This window comes from Leucopleurus acutus (assembly GCF_964270905.1).
Source record: "Leucopleurus acutus genome assembly, chromosome: 1".
In the NCBI taxonomy this organism is placed as follows: Eukaryota; Metazoa; Chordata; class Mammalia; order Artiodactyla; family Delphinidae; genus Leucopleurus; species Leucopleurus acutus.
Genome location: NC_139142.1, coordinates 302,106 through 326,195, shown reverse-complemented (window position 1 = coordinate 326,195; position 24,090 = coordinate 302,106). Strand labels below are relative to the sequence as shown.

The following is a 24,090-nucleotide window of genomic DNA, read 5'->3' as shown; positions in this document are numbered from 1 at the left end:
CACCTCCAACTCCCACAGGCAGGCGGGGACGACCCAGGTCTGGAAACCCCACCCCACCCGCCCGGAGGAGCCCCCCACCGTCTCTCCATCCCCCCTGTTCCCCCAGTCCCTGGGCACTCACTGGGGTCCCGGCTCTGGGAGGAAATGCACTCTCGGATGGAGTCCGAGATGCCCAGACTGGCCGCAGTGGGCAGAGGGCCGAGCAGGGACTCCAGGGCGGGGGGCCTACCGCCTCCCTCGGGGCCTCCTGCCGCCTCCGAGCTGCCAGGAATGCCTCCACCAAGGAGCTCCTGGTAAAAGTCCTTGTTCAGGTGGCTGGCAGCGGCCTCCAGCTCTTCATCCTCAGCGTCCTCCTCACCAAATAAGCTGGATGTGGTGTCCTCAACGGAGCCTAGGGACACAATTTCACGCACCACGTGTTAACCAGGCAGGAGGCCAGAGGGAGCGTTTCCGCCCAGCAGCAAAAGGCACTTATTCCAGAAGACGCGCCTCGTCCCAAGGGCGCCCAACACCCACCCGCCCGTGAACGGGCCTCGGCCCACACCGCACACGCGACGCACAGGTTCACTCAGAAGGGATCAGCTGTGAGCCTAACAGCTAAAACCAGAAACATTCCAGAGACACAATGGGAAGACAGGTGACTGCGAATTAAACAAAAACTTCTTATGCGTGACGCCGAAAGCAGAATCAATAAAGCACTGATAAGTCAGATTTCATCAGAATTGAGAACTCTAAGGCTTCCCTGATGGCGCAGTGGTTGAGAATCCGCCTGCCAATGCAGGGGACATGGGTTCAAGCCCTGGTCTGGGAAGATCCCACGTGCTGCGGAGCAACGAAGCCCGTGGGCAACAACTACTGAGCCGGCGCTCTAGAGCCCGCGAGCCACAACTACTGAGCCCACGCACCTAGAGCCCATGCTCAGCAGCAAGAGAAGCCTGTGCACCACAACGAAGAGTAGCCCCCGCTCACTGCAACGAGAGAAAGCCCACGTGCAGCAACGAAGATGCAACGCAGCCAAAAATAAATAAATTAATTAATTAATTTAAAAAAAAAAAAAAACGAAGACAGTTACACGAATGTTCACAGCGGGTTACGTGCAACAGTCCAAGACTGGAAATAATCCCAGGGTCCTTCCACCCAGGACTGGGTGCACTCGGGGACCACCACTCCACAAAGAGGGCTGATCTAGCAACGGATGGCTCACAACTACACCAAGTGAAAAAACCAGGAGAGAAACAGGGTACACGCTACATGATCCCACGTACGTAAACAACATGACTAATTTCCAGCGATAGGAGGCAGCTACACACCGGGGTGGGCACTCGCCAGGCCCTGGGCCTGGAATACACACCCCTGACCACGCGCACAGCTCCCTCACGCCCTCTCGGCCCCTTGCTTGGAAGCCCACGCCATTACCGTGTGTGTCACCAGACATCCCACAGGAGGGCCAGCAGAGGGAGGACATCGGTCGGTCCACTCTGTCCGCCGTGGGGTCCCAGGGCCCAGCGCCCTGCACGCACGCGACACGTCCTCCGCAGGGAAGGACTCGTACCTGCGTCCGTGGCCCACGTCCTCCTCCACCCCTCCTCCAGCCCCGCCTCCGTCCTCACCGCAGAGACGGGGACGCGGGAGCTGCGGCTTCCTCGCCGGGGCTGGAGGCTCAGGGGCTGTTCGCGAGGCGGCAGCGGATCCAAGGAGCAAGACCCGCAGCCAAGGCGGGCCAGGCCCCTTCTTGAGACAACGGACGCAACGCGGAGCTGGCCCAGACAACCAAACGCAGCGGCATGCAGGAGGACACGCCCCCGACGGTCTCCCCAGAGGGGAAGCGTGTGAGAAGCTGGACCTGGAGCAGATGAGCGGCCCCTCCACAGCGCCCGGTAAGCACGACGGCGGCCACCGGCAGCCGGGCGCGGGCAGGAGAGCGAGCCCGCATCCTCGCCACGGCTGGGCAGGTGCGAACAGGTGCTGCCCGAGAAACAGAGGACTGAAGAAACCACGTGAAGGACACCACTGGGACAAAAGCCAGAGCTTCCCAAGGTCCAGAGAACAGCAAGCAGAAAGGCACCTGAGCAGACATAAAAGAGCTCGCTTCCACTGCTGGAAGAGAAAAAGCTCGCAGGCTGGGTCAGAAAGCAGAGCCCGATTCTCTGCTTCTAGAAGAGGAGGACACGGACGGAAGAGGTGCGGCAGGCAGAGCAGAGACCACCAGGCGTGCCCCCAGGCCGCGGAGGGCGCCAGGCACCAAAAACAAGCCAGCCTCAGCTAAAACACGGCGGCCACCTCTGTCTGCAAGAGGACCTCAAAACTGACGACGTGACCAGTGAGACGCCCCGACAGACACAGAGCCCAGCCCAGCTGGGTGGGAGCAGAGGGGGCCTCCTCCCAAGCACCACTGGTGTCTCCCACCAGCGCACCTGAGTCGATGGCACGAGGGAGGGACAGCGCCAGCAGCACACCCGGCCGCAACGCGGTACGTGTGGAAGTTAACAACAAAATCAGAAAGCAAAAGCCCCCCCCGCCCCAACTCTTAACTCCCTCACTTGACTCTTAGCACCAAAGACAAATGTACGCCGCGACTGTGAGTGGCGCGAAGCGTCTGGTGCCAGGACGGCGGGTCGCAGCTCCGACGACGCTCGGGCCCTGCCCTGCATGCGTGCGTCAGAGGGAACCAGCCTGGCAGCAACCTCAGTTTACAGCAAGGAGAGAAGCTGTGAGGAGGACAGAGCAGAGGGAAGCGGAAATCACCAACAGTGTACAGGAAGGCAGCAGGCCTCATAAATCAGTGCAAGAGCTGCTTGAATGGGAAATCAACAACCTAGCTAGGTTAAAAAACACAGAAACAAACTATGCAGAATAAGAAAGGATAAAAATGAAATCAACCAGAGAAACAATAAAGGCAAAAGTATCGTAAGATACAAGTTTGTCCAATTCTGTGCCTGGACGGGACGCTGTGGCAGCCTGAGAACAGAGAGGTGCACCGTCTGGCCAGGCAAGGCCTTCCCAGAACCACGGGACACTGCGGAAATGACGGCTCACATTCATCGACCCAGGAAAACCCTGGGTTTCTCTCCGCAGACCCTGCAGACATCAGAAACACTCCCCGACGGCTGAGACAGCACGGTTCAGTGAAAACGGCGGTGGGTGTTTCCTTTACAGGACAATGTGCTATTTCAGCCCAAAGCGTGTGGTGTGTGTCCCGGGCAGCACAGAGGCCTTGCAGGGAAGCCGGATGACGTGCCCGTTGTCACAGGCAAGACTCAGCATGGTCTTTAAGGGTCAAGCAATGGACTAGGCAAGAGCTAGAAAGGAGGGGCCTAAAAATCGTGAAGGGCAGTAAAATACCACTATCTGTAGACGACCTAACTCACCAATTACTTGAATAATCCAATGATGAACTGAGAAGTACTAAGAGCAGTAACAGAATCCCTGACTTAAGGAGCACGAAAGCAGCACCTAGAAATCAGCATCTTCCACAAACACCGCCGTTGAAGACGCCACTTATGGCAGCAACAGAGAAGGCAGTGCGGCTGGGACCCAAAGCACCTGAGGCAAGGCCTCAGACTCGGAAGAAAACCCCCGGGAGGGAGACACCCCACTCTCGCTCTCGGGGGGAGGAGGCGCCAACCTGCCCCAGGTGATCGACAGAGTGGAGGGCTGGGCTGGCGCAGGCAGCGGCCGGGATGACTCTAAAGATCGGGCGAGAAAGCGAGCAAGGGCAACCACAAACCCCAGGGAAGAGGCGGCGAGCAGCTGCCCGCCTCCCAGACTGGGTGACTGATGGAGCCCACGCTCACTCAGCGCCGTCCCTGTCCTGTGAGCCGGAGGGGGGGGGGGCGCCGGCCGCGGACCCACAGCGCGTGAGCGGAGGGGGAGCCCCGGACCAGCCGGGCTGTCCCTGGAGCACGGCAAGGGAGGCAACGTGGGAGAAATGGAAACCACACATGCACAAAGAGATCTGTCCGAGGGGGCTCACGGCAGCTTCGCGAGGCCCCAAACCAGAAACGGGGGTGCGCAAGAGCTGCGATGGGACGCGGGGAGAGGCGGCAGCGGGGAGGGCTGTGTGGGCCGCGGCCACGGGCGCAGGGCGAGCTCTTTCCCACAGGCAGCGTCTGCCAACGAGTGAGTACCCTGAGGGCAACGGGGACAGGAGACTGGTCCGGAAGACTCGGCCACCCCGGAGTTGCTGGGGGCAGGGTGGCTCGGGGTGTCCTGGGAGCAGCTGACGCCCAGCTTGGTGCGTGGAGGCCTGGGGCGGGGGTGGAGCCAAGAGACAGGACGCACGGCCACGGTGGGGGCGGCAGGAGGGGCAGGTGCCGGACACGGGTGAACCGAGCCAGTGGGCGAGGAGACGTGGCTGGACTCACCATCTTTTGTCAGGCTGGCAAGGGCCCCCTTTGCCTTTGGCCGGCTGTTTTCTAGTTCAATCTCAATTGCGTCCTGGTAGCTGGATATTTCACCTGAAGCAATAAATTAACAGCAAAATGTAAGCACAGGGGACTTCCCTGGTGGCCCAGTGGCTAAGACTCTGCGCTCCCAGTGCAGGGGGCCCAGGTTCGATCCCTTGTCAGGGAACTAGATCCCACATGCGTGACGCAACTAAGGAGCCCGTGAGCCACAACTAAGGAGCCTGTCTACCACAACGAAGACCCAGTGGAACCAAACAAACAAACAAATAAATAAATAAAATGGTTTTTTTTGAAAGCAAGCATACAGTCCGTTCCTGTAAGGACCTGAAGCACCCACACATTAAGATGGGCTGCTTACCTTCCACCTCCTCCAACTGTTTTGACAGGACCTGTTCCAGCTGAAAAGGCACAGAACAAATGCATTTAATGAGAGGAGCGAGAGCGGTGCCTGCCAGTACCCGGAGGCCTCTCGACCCCAACGCAGGTCCCCAGCCTGATGAGAGGGACTCGGGCTTCAGGCCCCCAGAGACATGAGCACCAGGGCCCTCAGGAAGGCGGCTTGCCCCGGAAACTGTATGGGATGCACTGAGGGGGGGTCTGGGGAGACCCCATCAGCAGATGAGATGGCTCGGGGCCCAGGAGGGACTGCGCTCAGTGTGGTGTACCCTGGCCCCCCCTTCAGTCTTCGTAGCTAAGCCACTGTTGTGAAGGAAGAGCAGGAAACGGCCGTGCGGCCCACCTGCTTCATCCGCAGCTTCCTCTGCCCAGCTGTGTACGACGGGGGGTCGCACTCCTCTTCCAAGTCGACCTTCATGAACTCGTCCACAGTCAGCTGACTGGTGGGGGTATCTTCAAACTCCGTGAGCCTGAAACAGACGCTTGAAAGGGAAGATGGTGCCCGAGAACAGCGCTCAAACCAGCACCCAGGGCTTCCCTGCTGGCAAAGGGGCTGGGAATCCGCCTGCCAACGCAGGGGACACGGGTTCGAGCCCTGGTCCAGGAAGATCCCACATGCCGCGGAGCCACTGAGCCCACGAGCCACAACTACTGAGCCCGCGTGCCACAACTACTGAAGCCCACACGCCTAGAGCCCATGCTCCGCAACAAGACAAGCCACCGCGATGAGAAGCCCGCGCACCGCAACGAAGAGTAGCCCCCATTTGCAGCAACTAGCGAAAGCCCACGTGCAGCAAAGACCCAACACAGCCAAAAAATAAATAAAACAAATTTAAAAAAACCCAGCACCCCGTTTACAAAAGTCCCTCAGGGGTGCCGGTTCCCAGGCCCAGCACCCTGCCACACACAGCTGTGAGCACAGGCCCGGGGGCTGTCCGGCAGCCTCTCAGCCCCTACTCTATCCTGTCGATAGCTTGGGCCCCAGGGAGAAAAAGGCATGGCACCCTCATTGCTGCCACAGGTAGACTCAAGAAGGCCCCAGAAGGAAGGCGGCTGAGCCACGGGTCCCAGGCAGGCAGGGCTCCTGCACCGCAGTGTGCCCGGCCATAATTAATTCTTGTCCGTTTCCTACATTTATACAATCTTCAAAATGTTCAACAGAAAAATTTTTAAAGAGAACCAGAGTTCATATAAGCAAAATAAATTTCCCTCTGCCTTTGAAAACTGCCACAGGATATGATCTCAGTTGAAAGACAGCCATCAAGAGCTCCAGACTCAGGGTAAATACCCTGTGCTGACGGCTGTGCCAGCGACTCTGGGCCAGTGCCTCTCTCGTCACAGTCCACGTGGAGCTCCGCTGGAGCTGCCGTAATGACCCTGTGAACACGGTACCCAAAGCAGGGGTTCGCCCGACCACTCCGTTACAGGGACACAGTGGCCCTCTGCTTGAGCCTGGCTTCCTCCAGAGAGACCGGTCACTCAGGCTGCACCAGCCAGGACACAGGCGAGGCCACTCTCAGTACCTGTTTCCTGACCTGTGAGTCAGGGTGACTTTTCAAACCACTGTCCACCTCGACACAGGATGGAAGAAAGGGTCCACCACTTGGACGGACTGAGACGCTGTGCAGGGAAGCCTGCCCAAGCCCCCGGCTGTGACAAGAGCGACCCACCTCTTGCGCAGCGTGGATTCGCACACCTTGACCACGCTGATGACCTCTTTGACCGTTCTCCGGAAATCGTGCATCCTAGCTGCAACTAGAAGTGCTGGGAAGGAACACAATGGAGAATTCAGAAACAGGGTGCTCCTGTCCAAAACAGGACCGATCCCGTGCGCAGAGGGCTGATGACCCCATAGTGCGACCAGCTGGAAAGACAGTGCCAGAGGGTGCTCTGGGAGCCCCTGGGGCGACACCGTCCTCCTCACCTTACTGTGGGCGGTGCTGCATGGTCTGCACGACTGTCAGAACACCTAAGATCCACCAACCGCTTTGCAGGCAATCATACAATAATTTTTAAAAACGTAAGAAGTACTGCACATTCCCTTTTTAAACGCGAGAAAAATTAAAATACATTTTTTGAGAACTTTGTGTAAACCTCTCAAAGCAAACGAGTGAACTCTGAGGTGACCTGTGTGAGAAACGCTGGCTGGTGATGGACAAGCCAGGGATCGGGGAGAGAGGGAGTGGGCCCGGGTGTGCTGTGCTGGTGACCACAATTGGCTGGACCCTAGGAGGCGCCCAGATTCTGGACTGCAAACTCGGGAGTTGGGCTTAGAGATGGAAAATGCATCTCAGGAAGCACTGATCCTACTGGCTGCTGAGCGCTCTGGAAAGGAGTGGACTCGACCTTGTGGGCCAAGGTAAGAGGCTAAGAGGAAGGGTAACGGCCCTCCTGGGGAGGGGCTCCAGGTCCAGGGAGCGTCAGGAACAGAGCAGGAGGGCCGTCTGTGGGCTGCTGCCACCTGGAGGGGAGATGAGACAACTGTCCTTTGGGGAACGGGGAGCTAGCCCGAAAGCCTGGGGTGCCCTCTGCAGCAATGACTCAGCACGGCTGCACCTCAACATTCAAGCCTGGGGTCAAGGCCAGGAAGCCTGGCAGCCCGCTTGGCCTCTGAGGGTCCTGCCTGCTCCCCAAGACAGAGGGGAGGCCAACAGGAAGCAAGTGGAGGTCCCCGAGGGCCGGGTGAGGGCCGGGCAAGCGAGGCCAGCAGGCAGCCCTGGAGACAGCCCACTACCTACCGGCTCGGCCTGCTGAAGAGTCGGGACAGAAAGCACCCGCACACTGGCAGCGGGACGCAGCCAGCGCGACTCCGAGGCCGCCTTACCTGCCCCACAGAGGCCCGAAGGGCGCCGGCCCGTGTGCATCCAGTCCCTCTTCATCCTCTGCAGGAGCCTCAGGGCCGTCATGGACACCTCGTGGTTCTTGTCACCGAACTCCAGCAGGTGGGCGAAGCGCGGGATGTACAGGCAGGGGTCTGCGGAAGACACGCACCTCAGCCAGCCGTACGCGCCCTGGAACAGGAGTGTGCAGCGCCAGGAGGCCCTGCGGTGCATGTGCTCCACATCTGGCAGCACACGGAAACCCACCTGGTGCGACAGGTGCCCCCCCGCCCCGCCCACCCTCCCTGTCCTTCCACTGCACAGGCTCCCCAGGGCCCCTTTCCTCCGACACGAGCCCCCCTCCTGGACACGGAGCCTCCTGGAGCAGCTGTAGACACTGCGGCCGGGTGGCTGCTGCACCCAGAGTGGAGCCAGTGGGCAGGACGTGCGTGCCCTGCCACGTGACATGGGGGCCCCAAGCCTGCGTACACATCGCACACGCTCCTGCAGACACATACACAAAACCCAGCTGCTTCATTTGGCATTTCGTGGACTGCTGTGAGTCAGCCAATGTTTTACGTACTTATTTTCTGCACTTACTTTTGTGTAATGCCAGCTTATATCGTCTGCCCTCCTGTCTACGGGCAGGTGCACCTCTTCAGATGAACACGTCTCTCACTAAGGGAGCGTCAGCCCGGCTCAGGAGGGACCAGAGCCGCCTGCACACACACCCTCTCCCTCCTTACCAGCACTCCCACACGCAGCTTTGGGCTAGAAGCTTCACAGAGCGGGCAAAAATCACCAAGTAATTTACGCAATTCAGCTAAGCGTCTGGATTGCCATAGGCAACTGAAGGAACCTTACAGAGCTCTATGACAGAGAATAGCGGGGCGAGACCTCCTTTGGACAAGATCATCCAGGAAGGTTGTGCTCAGGGGGCCGTGGCGGAGGCCCGAGGAGGGGGTTCCAGGAGGGGATGGGTTGGCCTGGAAGCAGGTGTGTACAGGCGGACGGAGGAGGATGAAGGGCAGGTCGGGAAGACCCTGGGAGGCACAGGAGGAAAGGGAACTGGTCAGCTCATCTCTGACACCCCCAACAGCAGCGCAAGCAGGTGTGTCAGAGACCCCAGCTGTTTGCCAACACCCAGCACCAACCTTCTGGGCCCCAGCCTGCCCACTTCTCCTGGCCTCCCTACATCTACAGGGCATTCATGACTGAGCTCTGGTCCCTGGAAGCCCCATAGATCCTACGAGCACCTCTTCCATCCCTGCCGGCCTTGGCTCACATACAGGACCCAGGGAAGGTTTCTGAGGCCACAGCGATTGGCAGTCACCCCTGAAGCAGCCTGGGTCGCCCGGGACCGCATGGATTCAGGCGGACACTCCCCTGCACTGACCGAGGAGGCTGTGGTGGCGTAGGGAGCGGAACAGTGCCTCTTGGTTGCCTTATGCCAGCCGGATCCTAACAGCCACCCAGCTCAGCCCAGCCAACACAGTGTAGAAATTAATAAGGGCAACCTCGAGTAAAACGGAGGCAGGAAGCCCTGAAGGTGGCGCTCCCACACCACGCCCTCCTTCCCAGCTTGCTTTGCGCTTCTGGGCAGGAAGAAGCTGGTGCGCTACCCGGGGGAAGAGGAAGGAAGATTTTCTCCCGGCCCAGCAACAGCCCAGCCAATGAGAAACCGCCACACCCTCAACTCTCACTTTCCTCCAATGGAGACTGGAAAACTTTCAAAGCAGCCCCGCCCAACTTCCTCCCCGCCCCCTCCCCCGCCCCCCAATAAAGGAAGGCTCCTCTCCATTGTTGCAGGACTTGCTTGTGGTTTGCCATAGCTTGCGGGTCCCGAACTGCAATTCCCCTGCCTCTCCCGAGTGAACTCATGTTGCTGGTAACGTAACTGGCTGTTTTAGGTTGACAACAGGCAGCTACCACCACTTAACCCCCTTTTCAGAGACGACAAGGTGGCCAAGATGGGGCAGAGTCAGTTGAGCCCAGGCATTCTGGAGCTACACCTACTTCCACTGTGGGTGTTTTGTTTTGGGTTGGTTTGGGGTTTTGGAGGGTTATTTGGTTGCTTAAGATATTATTGGGAGAAAACATATTTTAAAAATATAATTGCTAAGGTTTCTAGTTATATACAATAAAACAAAACCCATCAGAACTGGAGATTAAATTAAAAGCACATTAAAAGATCTCATCCTGATTTGGGTGGAACTTTGACGCTGATTAGTTCTTGAAATAGAAAACTGTAGTACTGGTAAAAATTTCAAGGCAAACATGCCAGCAGTCTGGGATAGGTGTGGAATGGACTGGGGCATTTAAAGTAGGGAGAAGAAAAAAAAAAACTAGGAGAAAACAACAAACCACAAGTATAGATCCCACAATGTAAGTTAAATTCCCTAATCAGCTTGCACAAAAGCGCTAAAACCAGGATATGGTGTTTACAAGAGACACTTAAAAATAATGCAAAAAGGTGAAGATCAAAAGGCTATGCTGGGACCCATGAAGCAGGTCACCAGGAGAAAAAGGGCAGCTGTGAAGGGAGCAGCAACACGGGACTCAGGGCAAGGGATCACTGAAAGGGACACAGACGAATGTTTCTTATGATGGAAAGGACAAGATAATCTTAAAGAAGACAGGACAGTCGCAAATCTGTAGACACACCGGGAAAGAGAAAGCATTAAATAAAGCAAAAAGTGTTGGAAACAGAAATTTCCACACTTGATATGAGATTTTAACATAACCACAATGATATGAGATTTTTAACACAATTCCCTCAAATTTGGAAGACTGGCTTAGGGGAAAAAAAAGACCAAATGGGGAACTGGATGCCATCACCATAGGCTCAATTTAACAAATATGTTTTAAAGTCAGTACCTTACAAAAAGTAATCATTCTTTTCCAAAGTCTGTGGAACAGTTATGAAAATTGACCGTGTATTAAAGAACAAAGAAACCCTCCCTACATCCCAGAGAACAGAAATATCACAGGACGTGCCCTTTGACCTCAAGGGCAAGAAAACTAAAAATTAGCAAGACAAGGGTACACAGCCCCCTCACCTCCAGACAAACTATTAGGAAATTAAAGAACAATTTTCTAGGTAACTTAACAGACTTAAGTGCTTAGGTAAGGACAAAATAATGAACTAAGTAGTTAAATAAAAAACTGACAAAGTGAAATATTTAAAACAGGCAAAAAAGAAGACTTAAATAGACATTTCTCCAAATACAATATACAGATGTCCAACCGGCACATGAGAAACTGCTCAACATCACTAATTATTACAGAAATGAAAATCAAAACTCCAACGAGGTACCACCTCATAACAGTCAGAATGGCCATCAACAAAAAAAACTTTACAAATAATAAATGCTGGAGAGGGTATAGAGAAAAGGGAACCCGGAACCCTCCTACCCTGTTGGTGGGAATGTAAATTGGTACAGCCACTATGGAGAACAGTATGGAGGGTCCTTAAAAAACTAAAAATATAGTTACCATATGACCCAGCAATCACAATCCTGTGCATACATCAGGAAAAGATACATGCACCTCGACGTTCACAGCAGCACTATTCACAGTAGCCAAGATGTCCATTGAGAGGGGAGTGGATGAAGATGTGGTACACATATACAATGGAATATTAATCAGCCATAAAAAAGAAAAAGAGACTTCCCGGGTGGCACAGTGGTTAAGAATCCACCTGCCAATGCAGGGGACATGGGTTCGATCTCTGGTCTGGGAAGATCCCACATGCCACGGAGCAACTAAGCCCGTGCGCCACAATTACTGAGCCTGCGCTCTAGAGCCTGCGAGCCACAACTACTGAGCCCGTGTGATGCAACTACTGAAGCCCACGCACCTAGAGCCCGTGCTCCGCAACAAGAGTAGCCACCGCAATGAGCAATGAGAAGCCCCTGCTCCCGCAGCTAGAGAAAGCCCGCGCGCAGCAATGAAGACCCAATGCAGCCAAAAAATTTTTTTAAAAGAAGGAAATAATGCCACTTGCAGCAACATGGATGGACGTAGAGATTATCATACTAAGTGAAGTAAACCAGAAAAGGACAAATACCATGTGATGTTGCTTATATGTGGAATATTAAAAAATACAAAAGAGATACAAACCAACTTATTTACAAAACAGAAAGAGACTCACAGCCATAGAAAACTTATGGTTACCAAAGGGGAAGGGGCGGGGGATGGATAAATTAGGAGGTGGGGATTAACACATATACACCATTATATATAAAATAGATAACCAGTAAGGACCTACTGTAAAGCACAGGGAACTACACTCAATATTTTGTAACAGCCTATAAGGGAAAAGAATCTGAAAAAGTACACATATATATGTATACACATATTTATCTATATATAATTGAATCAAGGTGCTGTACACCTGAAACATGATATTGTAAATAACTATACTTCAAAAAAAGCTAACTAAAAAAAAAAGATTACATGAGCGTTGCAAAGCGGGCTAAAAAAGGGGAAATGGAAATATTACTTCTAAAGCCAAATGAAACATTAAAAAAAAAGGTTTAAAAACCTCCATCTTAAGAAAAAAAATTAATACAGGAGAAAAGAAGTAATAAAGAAAAGTAAATGTATAAGTAAATTATTTTCACCAGGAAAAGAATTTTAGGAGATAAAACCAAAAACACTATGGTGCTGGTACAAAGACAGATATATAGACCAATGGGACAGAATAGAGAGGTCAGAAACAAACTCACACATGCACGGTCACATGATCTCTGATAAGGGTGCCAGGACTACACAATGGGGACAGGGTAACGTCTTCAACAAATGGTGCTGGGAAAACTGGACACCCACATACAAGAGAAAAAAGATGGACCCTTATCTCACACATCGTATACAAAACTCAACTCCAAATGAACTAAAGACCTAACCGTACGACATGAAACTGTAAAACTCCTACAAGAAAACGTCGGGGAAGAGCATGACATTGGAATGTGCAATGACTTCTTGAATATGACACCAAAAGCACAGGCAACAAAAGCAAGAACAGACAAATGGGACTATACCAAACTTAAAACCCTCTGTGCAGCAAAGTAAACAGTCAACAGAGTGAAAAATGCCACCTACAAAATAGGAGGAAGTGTTTGCAAATCATGCATCCGGTAAGGGATGAATCTCTAGAATATGCAGAGAACGCCTAAATCTCAGCAATGACAAAACCAACCCGATTCAAAAAGAGACAAAGGAGTCCAAGGGACTTCTCTCCAGAGACACAGAGGTGACCAACAAGCACCTGACGCGGTGCTCCACATCACTGACCGTAAGGGACTCAAACCCACCGTGAGACAGCACCTCACCTGTTAGTTAGGACGGCCGCCCAGGGGGTCGTCTCTCCGGGAGTTCATCCCGTCCCTTCCGCCCCTGACAGTCCCACGGACTCCGGACAGCACAGGCGCGCAGGCTGCAGGGTGGGCCTCGAAGAGGGGCAGCCCCTACGTAGGAGCTCGGACCACGCCAAGATCACCAAAGCCGCCGCCGGCCGTCCCGCCGCGGGCACGCGCCCACACGGTCCCTCCCGCATCTTCGCGGCCGGATTCCAGCAAGCGCCCGCGCGGGGCGGGGCGGGGCGGGGCGGGGCGGGGCGGGGCGGGGCGGGGCGGGGCGGGGCGGGGCGGGCGGGGCGGGGCGGGGCCGGACGAGCACGTCGGCCGCGCGGGGCGCAGCCGGGCAGGGGGCGGAGCCACAGGCGAGCACGTCGACCGCGCGGGGCGGGGCCGCGCCGCGGCGTGACGCGCGGGCGCCGCGGCGGTGCGGGCGAGGGCGGGCGGGCTGGAGGCTCCGGCCGGCGGGCGGGGCGGCGCGAGGGAGCAGCGCCCGCCGCCCCGGGCAGGCCGGCCCCCCGCGCGCAGGGCCGCCGCGGCTCCATGCTGCTGCCCCTGGCCTGCCTGCACGGCCGGGTGGCGCAGTGCCTCACCGCACTCCTAGTGCTCGCAGAGCCGCCCCCGAGGCCCCGGCGCGGCGCGAGGGCGCACGGCGCGCCGCCCCCGCGCGCGGAGGCCGCCCTGCCCGCGAAGATGGCCGCGGAGCTCTACGCGCCCACCGGCGCCGCAGCCGCGGCCGCCACCGCCACGGACATCGCCAACAGCAACGCCGCCGCCGCCGCGGGCAGGAAGGGACGGCCCAGCGCCCCGCTGCCCGCCCTGCCACCGCCCGCGCCCGCGCCGCCCGCACTCGACAACAACAACTTGGAGAGCCCCAACTGGCAGTCCTTCCACCCGACCCTGCGCGAGAGGTGAGCCCGGACCTGCGCCCCCGCCCCTGTCCGCGCCCCGCGCCGACCCGAGCCCCGAGCCGTGTCCTGTGCCTCTGCCCTTTGCAGGAACGCGCTGATGTTCAACAACGAGCTCATGGCCGACGTGCACTTCGTCGTGGGGCCCCCGGGCGCGGCCCGGAGGGTGCCTGCCCACAAGGTTGGTAGAGGTTCGGCCCTTTGAGCTCCCAAAGGCGACCGGCCGCCTCCCCGAGTATGGACGGTCCTCTTCCCGGGTGTGGCAACCGCTGGGGGCAGGGAGGGCCCAGGGCTCAGGGCAGCTCTCTCTCTCATCCACAGTATGTCTTGGCCGTGGGTAGCTCTGTCTTTTATGCCATGTTTTACGGGGACCTGGCAGAAGTCAAGTCAGAAATCCACATCCCTGACGTGGAACCTACAGCTTTTCTCATCTTGTTAAAGTAAGTCTGCCTCCTTAGGGTGCAAGGATGGGGCGGTTCCTCGCTGCCTGGTTCCGCCAGCCAGCTGCCTGCAGCCTCCTGAAGTCCACAAGGATGGAGGGCTCCTCTCCCAGGCCCTGGGTGCGCGGCGTGCCCCACGCGGCCTGTGACTTAGCCCCGTCCTGCCTAGGTACATGTACAGTGACGAGATTGACCTGGAAGCTGACACGGTGCTGGCCACTCTGTATGCCGCCAAGAAGTACATTGTCCCCGCGTTAGCAAAAGCCTGTGTCAACTTCCTGGAGACGAGTCTGGAAGCCAAAAACGCCTGTGTGCTGCTGTCCCAGAGCCGGCTGTTTGAGGAGCCCGAGCTGACCCAGCGCTGCTGGGAGGTCATCGATGCTCAGGCTGAGATGGCCCTGAGGTCCGAAGGCTTCTGTGAAATTGACTGGCAGACGCTGGAGATCATCGTGATGCGGGAGGCCCTCAACACCAAGGAGGCTGTGGTCTTCGAGGCAGTCCTGAGCTGGGCCGAGGCAGAGTGCAAGAGGCAGGGCCTGCCGGCCACCCCGCGCAACAAGAGGCATGTTTTGGGGCCAGCCCTCTACCTGGTCCGAATTCCAACTATGACCCTGGAAGAGTTTGCCAACGGCGCCGCCCAGTCGGACATCCTGACGCTGGAGGAGACCCACAACATCTTCCTGTGGTACACGGCGGCCAACAAGCCCCTCCTCGAATTCCCCCTGACCAAGAGGAAGGGCCTCGCCCCGCAGAGGTGCCACCGCTTCCAGTCCTCCGCCTACCGCAGCAACCAGTGGCGCTACCGCGGCCGCTGCGACAGCATCCAGTTTGCCGTGGACAGGAGAGTATTTATCGCGGGGCTGGGCTTGTACGGCTCTAGCTCTGGGAGAGCGGAGTATAGCGTGAAGATCGAACTCAAGCGGCTGGGGGTGGTCCTGGCGCAGAACTTGACCACGTTTGTCTCCGACGGCTCCAGCAGCACCTTCTCAGTCTGGTTTGAACACCCCGTGCAGGTGGAGCAGGACACCTTCTATACCGCCAGCGCCGTCCTGGATGGCAGTGAGCTCAGCTACTTTGGGCAGGAGGGCATGACCGAGGTGCAGTGCGGGAAGGTGACCTTCCAGTTCCAGTGCTCTTCCGACAGCACCAACGGGACCGGGGTCCAGGGCGGGCAGATCCCCGAGCTCATCTTCTACGCCTGAGGCGCTGTGGGGTGGCAGGGGTGCACTGCGAGCGGCAGGCCCTTTCTCTACAGGCAGCCCGTGACCGGCCACCTCAAAGGTTGCGCTCGCGGCGTGCCTCCTCTGCAAGTAGTCGGCTGGAGCCTGAAGCTGTGACACAAGATGCTTTCCTACCCAGCCAGAGCCTCGGTCTCTGCATCTCTTGTACGTTGGGGCGCACCTCCCAGGTGGAGGGCAGATTTGGGGGGTACAAGGCAGGCTCCAGATTCCCTCCCAGGGGCACCCACACCGCCTGCTTTGAGGGCTTTGCCGTCCCTCGCATCCTCTTGGATTCTATTCTAAGTGGTTCTAAGCTTAAGATCTTCTGTTCAAATCTAAAGTGGGAAAAGTCACTTAAAGTAGTTCACCTGTTTAAGTGGATTTTCATAATAAAGTTTTAACAAAATGAGAGCCATAGATAAACGACTGCGAGTCTCAAATTGCCCTAACAGTGCTTAGTGGGTAGTCCCAAGAGGCCCCCCGTCCCCGAGTTTGCCCTCTGCCGGCAGCCCGGGCCTCCGCCACCTGGGAGGGCTTGCTCTCTGGGCTGTAGCCAGACTGCTCTAGAAAAAGCCAGGTGTCAGGTTGTGTCTACTTCCTCAAGTGTCACTAGCTGCTCAGAATCCTACTGTTTGATTTCGACTGGGTGGGGGCGTGGGGGGTGCTCTGCCAGGCCCAGGGCTCCTGCCCCCGAGAGCGGACCTCCCACCTGAGGCTCCGCAGCAGCCTGCAGGCGCGTGCTGTGGCGTCAGGCAGGCTCGCTGGGCCTCTTGCCTCTATCCTCCCTTGCTGCAAACTCCTTGGGCATTTGTTTCTGAAAAACCTCCGCATGACCCCCGGAGGGAGGGACCGTGTCACTCGGCACAGGGATACAGCCCCCAGCCCCAGGTCTCCCTGTGCCTGTGGCCCTCCTCCTCCGGGCCCACCCTGCTGGGCCGTGCCTTCCCGGCCCCAGGGGGCCACCCTGTGGGTGACCCAGGACTGCACGCCCTGCCCACCCTCCCTGGCCCCACACACCACCTCCTTAGTACAAGGAGGTGCCTCTAGACGCTGATGGGCGAAGGAGGGAGCAGCCCCTCCAAGCCAACCGTGCAAACAGTCCTCACGGTAAAGCTGCCACAAAGGCCGACCGACCGTGGCTGGGAAAGGCCCGGCTCCATCTGCAGGGGGCCTGCCCACCCCGAGGCACCGTGCTGCCAGGGGTGCTCCTCGAGAGGTGGAGAGACGGGCCCCCATCCACGCAGCACTTTCGTCTCACTCCATCCCTACCTGCGGGCACTGACCACAGCATTCTGGTTTTAGACCAGAAATAACCCCCCAGGCTGCTGGGCTCCTGGCAGCCTCCAGGTGAGACACTTCTTCCCTGTTAGGTCCCTGCCCTTGCACACGCCGCCCTCCCACCCAGAGCACCGGCAGCGCGCCCCGTGAGCCCCGCAGTACCTATTGCTGGTGCGTTGATGCAGAGCTCTCTCGCCAAAAGAAGGAACGTCTTCCCCAGCACATAAACGTTCACCTGTCGTGAAGACACCACAACTAAGAAGGGCGTTCATGTGCAGGAAATGTTTCCCTTTTTATTTCATCGTTCAGTCTTTAAGAGTCCCCCCTGCTGCCCCCCACGAGCCCCCAGAGCAGCCCAGGGCACTCCTTCCCTCCCCCAGGTGGCTTTTTTAGACTCTACCACTATCTCAGCAACGACTGAACTTGCTGAGAAGAAAAGCTGCCTCAAGAGTAGCTGGCCGAGCAGAATCATCAAGGGCGCAAGGCGCCACGCCTGCGGGGCCCACGGCCACTCTTCTACCCCGTTCCCAGGGGCTCACGGGGGCATCCTCTTCTGTCCCCACGGGCCAGCTCAGTCCTGGCTGTGGGGCTCTGCAGGCCTCAGTGACCCTACACTGCTCCCACCTCAGGTCCAAATCCACCGTGGAGCCTGCCCCTGACCCAGTCACCTGCCAGAACCTCCCCGGGTGCGACTGAGCCCGGGGCCTGGCCAGGCACTGTCCTCCCAGCCTGCCTGGTGCTGGCCGAGGGCTGGGCAGCTCGTGGGCAGGACGCTGCTGAGTGGACTTTGACGGCAGGAGTAGTGCAGGGAAGACTCGGATGGCGTGCAGATCTGAGAAGAGCCCAGGCTCTCACCCCAGGCCCGAGCTGTGGGCTTCGCCGTCCCAGCCTGAGCTGGAGAAACCCCTGCCCACCTGCCTTCACCCCAGCCCTGCCCACAGGACTCGGGCCTCGCAGGAGGGCTGCCTCTGACCTCCTCAGAGAGCTCCCTCACCTGATCAAGCCTGGCCTGTGAGCCCCTTGGCCCAGCACCCAAGAGGGCGCCAGAAAACGTGCTGAGGAAGAGTGAAGACCTTGTTGTGCGTCATATCCACCACGGGGCTTGCACATGGCACACGGGCGCCTGCTGCCACCAGGGGACCAGGGTGCTAAGGAGTGGTACAATGTTGAGTCTCCTTAGGGGAGGAGATGAGGGTACCTGTGGGCACCAGGCAGCTTGGGGCCTTCCCAGCGGAGGCCAGGCCTCCCTGTCCAGGCAGCAGAGGGCACCCCCCACCCCACTGGCAGTCACTCTGTCCTCCAAGATCCCCATCACAAGGGCTGGGGGCTCCCGGGGATGCCTGCCACCAAAGCACGCGTGTCAGTGTGCATCCTCCTCCGCTGGGTTCCCACCAGGCTCCTGCATCCCGACCCTCCTGCCTCATCCTCTGCTGAGGCCAGAGCAGAACGGACCTGCCACCCGGCGTGCTGTCTCCACCTTCCCTGCAGCACATCCCGACCCTGCCTGCCCACGCCATGACCCCCACCACCCCAACCCCGGGACCTAGGCAGACGAAGCCTGAATGCTGCAGGAAAGCGTTCTCTGAACAACTTCAAGTGGAAAATCAAATTTTAAAAAGGATATGCCTGTGAAATGTGTGGTTATTGCCAGAGATGCTTTGATGGCCACTCTCCCGTGTCTGCGGCTGTGTGTGGGTGGCCAGCCCTCCCTGTGCCCCTGCCACATGGCGGGCAGGCTCCGCAGACCTTGAGGGCTCCTGGCTCTGCCTCTGAGGGGCCGGGGCCCAGGCACGTGAGTGCCTATGTGTCAGCCTCACTATAAGGGGGGACAAAGGGACGTCCTGCCAAGACCCTCAGGGTGCAGTGGGCCCTCCACAGCTCCTGCCAGAGGGTGTTGGCTGTGAGCTGAACCCAGGGAGAAGCCCACCTTGGTGCGCGTGTGAGTGAGAACGGAGTGAGCCCTGAGCCTTCAGCTCACGTCCTCTAAGCGCTCAGCCCTCGGCAGTGCAAGCCTCCGAGTGGGACCCTCACCCGACACGTGTGCTCCACACCCACAATCAGCTGCAGACACGTGTGTCCTGTGAGTGCTGAGCCTGTCCCAGCCCCTCCAGGGCGGGGCCAGCGTGGGAGGCTGGGAGTGGGGGGCTGCGGGGTGACGGTTGCCAGGTCACCTCCCACCTTCCCAGTGCCCAGGCTGGGCTCTGCCCAAGACCAGGGGGCCCGAGGCTCACCCTTCCACCTGAGGTGTTAGAACTGTCTGTGTGTGTCCAGCCTGAACGTACGGGGTCTCACTGGTCTCACTCTCCGCTGGGCCCTGATCCAGCCCCAGGTGAGTGGGTGCATCTACTCTGTCACCCTCTCCCACCTGAACCCTGACTGGTGTCCCACCTCCCAAGGTGTGAAGCAAGAAAGTACTGGAGCACCTCCCTCTCCCTCCCAAGTGGTGCCCATGCACTTCTGGAGCGCTGTCCTGTGCCAGCCCTCACTCCTGTCCTTCCTGGGAGTCACCAGGATGGAAACCAGGCCACGTGGCCTTGCCCTGACCAAACGCAGCACGTGGAGTGCTGGATTTTCACGATTCCAAGGGATTATGTTTAGCGTGACCCCTGAATATTTCAGCAGGGCTCCTAAGAGATGCCATTTATAAAGGCACCTGGGAGAACACAAATGCAGGTGGCATCTGAGTTCAGTGAAGGTCTGTCTGCCGGCACCGAGGGCACTGAAGGCCCAGCACCGGGCTTGCGAGGAAGCTTCCCCGTGGGGGTGGGATTCCTATGAATTCTGCATGAGTCCTCACACTGCAGTCACGTCTGCTTTCCATGACATTCGTTTTCCTTCCGAGCCCTCAGTGGAGTGATCACCACAGAGCCCAACTCCAGGGCACGGGGCCAAGCTCGCCCCAGCCCCAGCGCCATCACCAGGGACAAGTGCAGAGTTGTGGTGGCTCCGCCCCGGCGCTGCTCCCACCCCGTGAGCGTCCCATCCACACAGGTGTCCCTCTTGTTGGGTCTTTCCATTACCGTCAGGCATTTGGAAATGAGAGGTGCCTTCCTGGAACTCAGAAAGCAAGTTTCCCTAAATAGACTGTAAATGTAAGTTTTTATATTGTTTAAAATGTATGCATGTGAGTCCATTTTTTTTTTCTTTTAAAGAATCTCCCTTGCCTTGGACAAAGTTCACCTGGGTCTCTCCATTGGTTCTAAGGCCAGGGCTGCCCAGCCCCCGGGACAACACCATCACCCTGTGTCCACTGTCTCCCTACCCACTCCATTTGCCAGTTTCCAAACAGAGACCCACACCCTGTGTGTCCTTCGCCTGTGGACCCTCCCAGCCGGGGCAGGAAAGGGCTGAGAAAGGAAACGCATCTACCTGGAGCAGGTCGCTGAGGTCGAGGAGCATGTCTGCAAGGGGAGTCAAGGAGCAGCGCCCGGCCCACAGGCTCCGGCCGCCTGACAGCTTCCAGGAGGCAGACCCCTGCTGTAGGGCTAAGCTCGGCACTGGATCGTGAGGGCAGAGTGAGGCAGCCGCGTCAGGGCTCAACTTCTGGGAGACCTCCGAGTCAGTACCGGACGAGGGGGAGTGGAGCTGGGGTGGGGGCCTGCAACACGGTTCTCGGAGTGCAACTGCCTTGGCGGGGCGGCTCCCGCATCTGTGTGGGCCCTGCCCAGCCAGGGGTCCCCTGCTCCGAGGGGCCTCCCGCCCCGGCCTGCCCAAGAAGTGCGCAACCACACTCACTGCATCTCACGAGCATCCGCTGAGCGGCTGCTGGGTGCCCAGCAGTGTCCTGTGTCCCAGGACTCAAGGCTCCTGGGGGACAGACACACACACCAGGCTGCCACTTTTGGTGGCCGGTAGGCACCACTTCGGTACTGGTGCTCGAGGGGGCAGCTGTGGGGACTCTGGCGTGGGACCTATCCTTGCTCTCAGCAGATGGTTAAGTAGTAACCAGAATATGTCCTAAGCGATTCAAAACTCAGCCAGACACATACACAGAAATATAAAACACGAGCCACTGAGAAAGGCAACTTGTCAAATGAAGTGAACTTAGCGTCATTCATGGATATGCTATGGCTTTGAGAAGTGACTAAGAAAGAAATCCCCACGATGCTGAACCAGAGCCCAGACCAGGTGTCCAGAGGGAAAGCCTGGGCCCAGCAAAGCAAGGAGAGAGGAAGTCCCAGTGCCAAAGCCTCACACCGGGCGGCCAGCATTGGAACATGGCCTCCAAGGTCCTCGAATCAAAGGCACCTCGTTTCTCAGTCTGAAGGCAGACGTTTCATCAGAGTGTAGTCACAGTAAGACAGATAATGCTACAGTGCAGACCAACAAACTAGTGAGAAGCACTTCGAAAAAAAGAGAAGTGAAATCACAAGAAATGAAAGGAAGACCACCGTAAATATATAAGCAGGAATCAGTGACAACAGAACAAATTAACATAGCCAAGAGACTATACGCCCTAAGATTCCAACTCTATGACATTCTGGAAAAAGCAATATTGTGGAGACAGTGAAAGGGTCGGGGTGGCCAAGGGTCAGGTGGGAGGATGAACAGGCGGGGCACAGGGGATTTTCAGGGCAGCGAAGCTGCTGGTATGATACCACGATGGTGGACACGTGGCCTTTCACTCGTCAAACGCATGGAGCATGGACCACCGAGAGTGAGCCCTCACATCAGCTATGGACTTCAGTTAACAATACTGTACCAACACGGGTCCATCAATTATAACACACAGCACACTGACATGAGCTGATCACAGGGAAACTCTGTGCTGGGTGGAGAATACGGAACTCTGCACAATTTCTTCATGAATCTAAAACTGCTCTTCATACTAATAAAATAAATGCAAAAAACGGGCAAAAGTTTTGAACAGATGTTTCATAAGAGAAGCAAAGAGCCCCCCCCCCCCCAGCAGCTATCACAGAAAAGCAAACTAAAGCACCCCTACAACAGCAACAGATGACCGCAGCTGCCACGCCCGCCGGCAGGGTGCCCAGTGGAACACCGGCCCTGCTCGAGGGCCTCCGACCACGTGGAGAGGAAAAAAGAATGTTCACAGCAGCTCCGTGCACAAGAGCAAAAGACCGGGAACAGCCCGGGGGTCCGTCGACAGAGACACCGATGACCTGTCACACACTCGCCCCATGGAGACAAGACGGCAGAGGCCTGCCAGGCGACAGACCTGCAGGAAGAGCACACAGCCGCATCCCGGACAGGGAGTTCCAGAACAAGCAAAACTAACCCACGGGCGTCACCAGGAGAGCGGGTGCCTCTGGGGTGGGGTGTTGGCGCCGCCCTGCATCCTGACAGAAGACCTGGTCGCACAGACACATGTGCTCCTCAGAATTCATCAAATGGCACGATGAAGACTTGTGCATTTCATTTTATGCCAATTTTACCTTAAAAGGAAATAAGAACCATAAACAAATACTGGTATCTAGTCAGTTAATAAGCTGCCTGCTGAAGGGCCTGGGGGCACTGAATAGATGTCTGCACCCTACTTTGAAAAACACCAAAAAAGGACAGGCTGAGGGATGGCTGGCGGGTGGGAGGGGGCCGAGCATAGACTAGCAAGGTGTGGATGGAGACACTGGGGTGGGGGGCGCCCACTGCATAATCAATCCTTTCAACTTTGCCACGTGTTTGATATTTTTCATAATAAAATGATGGGGGGGGGGATGTGTGGGGGATGCGTGTATTTTATAAAGGAGATTGGGATTCAACCTCTAACCAAGTTACAGTGAAATGACATTGGCTGTCCGTGAAATGGCAGTGGCAGTTTGCTGTCCGTGAAATGACAGTGGCAGGGCACCTGGCCCGTGCCCACAGGAGCGTCTAGACAGCCCTGGTTCCTCTCGGAGTGGGGTGATCTGAATTACGTGCTTCCTGAATGAGCCCCCTCACCCATGCCCCATCCTGGGCCAGAGCCCACCAGCGCCCCCGGGGCCTGGGCCTCAGTGGGTCCAACTGATGGGCGTTTGGGGTTCTATGGTTTGGAAAAGTCTCCTGTCTGGCCGGCCCCTGGGCCAGTGTCCTTCCCAGGAGCTGTTCCCTTTTGCTAGGCAGCTGCATCCAACCTCGGTGCAGAGACCCCAGACCCCCAAACCTGCTGGGACAGTAAGTAAGCCCACGGATGAGGCCTGCGTGAAGCCCTGGTTCAGCATGAGTGTCGTTCTGTTGGCCTCTCTGTCTCCCTCTCGTCCTCCTGGGGCCTAGCCGTATTCTAGCGGGCGGCACTTCTGCTCAACGAACACCCACTTGAGTGCCTGTCCTAGAAGAGGTGCATCGGCACAAAGAAGGGTGGCGGATAGAACACCTTCAGAAGATCCTGGACGTTCCTGAGGGTCCAAAGGCCAGAGTGCGTCCAGTGGGTTTGGAAAGCGCGCGGCAGCCCATGCTGGGCGACCACTGTCCCTGGGGCCTGGGAGTAGCTCCGCCCCGAGAGGACTGGAGACCCTCTGGCGGGCCCACACAGCACTGCTGGGAAAACAATCACAGACGGGACCTGATTTAAACTGAGACTCATTTTTGGTCAAAGGAAAAGTTTACAGAGATTTAAATAAGGCAGAACTAAAGGTCAAAAGAGCGTGATATTCCTCTACGCTGCCTCTGATACAGTGTCTCTCCAGGTGAAAAACTGCCCCTGCCCATCCAGAAGGTCCGAAATGTCATGTGTGTGCGTGGACGCCACACCTGAGGAAGGACAGTGAGGCCAGGGGTCAGCCACGTGAGCCCACAGCACCCTCCCGGGGCCGCACCGGACACGAGCCGGTGAGTCCCAGAATGACGGTACCATCAGCACTGACGAGCCGAACCTCGACGTCCCTGAGGACGACCTGCCCAGCAGCCACCCACCCTCTAACCCCGCGGGGCCCCCCTGCCCTGGCGAGCCCTTCCCCAGGCAGCCGGCCCACAGCCCTGTTTAGAGCAGGAGCTCGCAGCCACGGCCTACCAAGGACAAAGGCCACCAGGACACCTGCACCGGTTATTTCCGGGCAGTGCCGCTGTACCTGCACAGCGACATGGAGCCCTGATGTAAGTCTCTAAGAGATCACCCAAGTCCTGGAGGCAGTCCACAAAGGGGCCGGGAGTGGAAGCAGGCATCCAGGGGAGTTACAGGGCTGTGTGACAAGGCAGGGCGGCGCCTGGACGCGGGCTGCGGGGCAGCGGGGCGGGGGGGGGTCGTGGGGGTGTGGTGGGCGGCAGCCAGGAGCCACCGAGGAAAAGGAAAGGCTTCCCGTTGCGCCAGGGGCCCTGCCAGCTGCCCCT

The 24,090-nt window shown here is 57.5% G+C and overlaps 2 protein-coding genes across 4 annotated transcripts in view; one reads left to right on the top strand and one right to left on the bottom strand.

The window, feature by feature from the left end:
* BRF1 (BRF1 general transcription factor IIIB subunit) overlaps positions 1-24,090 on the bottom strand; it is a 71,914-nt gene that overhangs the window by 8,576 nt on the left and 39,248 nt on the right. For 2 of the 3 annotated variants that reach the window (XM_082853677.1, XM_082853678.1), the window contains exons 4-11: positions 20,194-20,225; positions 16,987-17,059; positions 7,627-7,776; positions 6,473-6,566; positions 5,146-5,272; positions 4,765-4,804; positions 4,365-4,457; positions 122-391 (exon numbers count right to left, since the gene is read on the bottom strand). In XM_082853677.1, the coding sequence (XP_082709803.1) occupies positions 122-391; positions 4,365-4,457; positions 4,765-4,804; positions 5,146-5,272; positions 6,473-6,566; positions 7,627-7,776; positions 16,987-17,059; positions 20,194-20,225 (879 nt within the window). The remainder of the gene's footprint in view (positions 1-121; positions 392-4,364; positions 4,458-4,764; positions 4,805-5,145; positions 5,273-6,472; positions 6,567-7,626; positions 7,777-16,986; positions 17,060-20,193; positions 20,226-24,090) is intronic. The other variant, XM_082853679.1, reaches the window with a different exon arrangement.
* On the top strand, positions 13,462-15,952 carry BTBD6 (BTB domain containing 6). The gene is made up of 4 exons (XM_082833480.1): positions 13,462-13,889; positions 13,977-14,067; positions 14,208-14,326; positions 14,496-15,952. Exons 1-4 carry the CDS (start codon positions 13,522-13,524, stop codon positions 15,526-15,528), a joined length of 1,611 nt encoding a protein of 536 aa, XP_082689606.1. The 5' UTR covers positions 13,462-13,521; the 3' UTR covers positions 15,529-15,952.

What these genes read in the sequence shown, in the direction of transcription:
- BTBD6 (XM_082833480.1), top strand. Translation starts at nt 13,522, where the DNA reads ATGCTGCTGCCCCTGGCCTGCCTGCACGGCCGGGTGGCGCAGTGCCTC. An exon ending in CACCCGACCCTGCGCGAGAG is followed by an intron (nt 13,890 to 13,976) that starts GTGAGCCCGGAC and finishes TGCCCTTTGCAG; the next exon opens with GAACGCGCTGATGTTCAACA. An exon ending in GCTTTTCTCATCTTGTTAAA is followed by an intron (nt 14,327 to 14,495) that starts GTAAGTCTGCCT and finishes CGTCCTGCCTAG; the next exon opens with GTACATGTACAGTGACGAGA.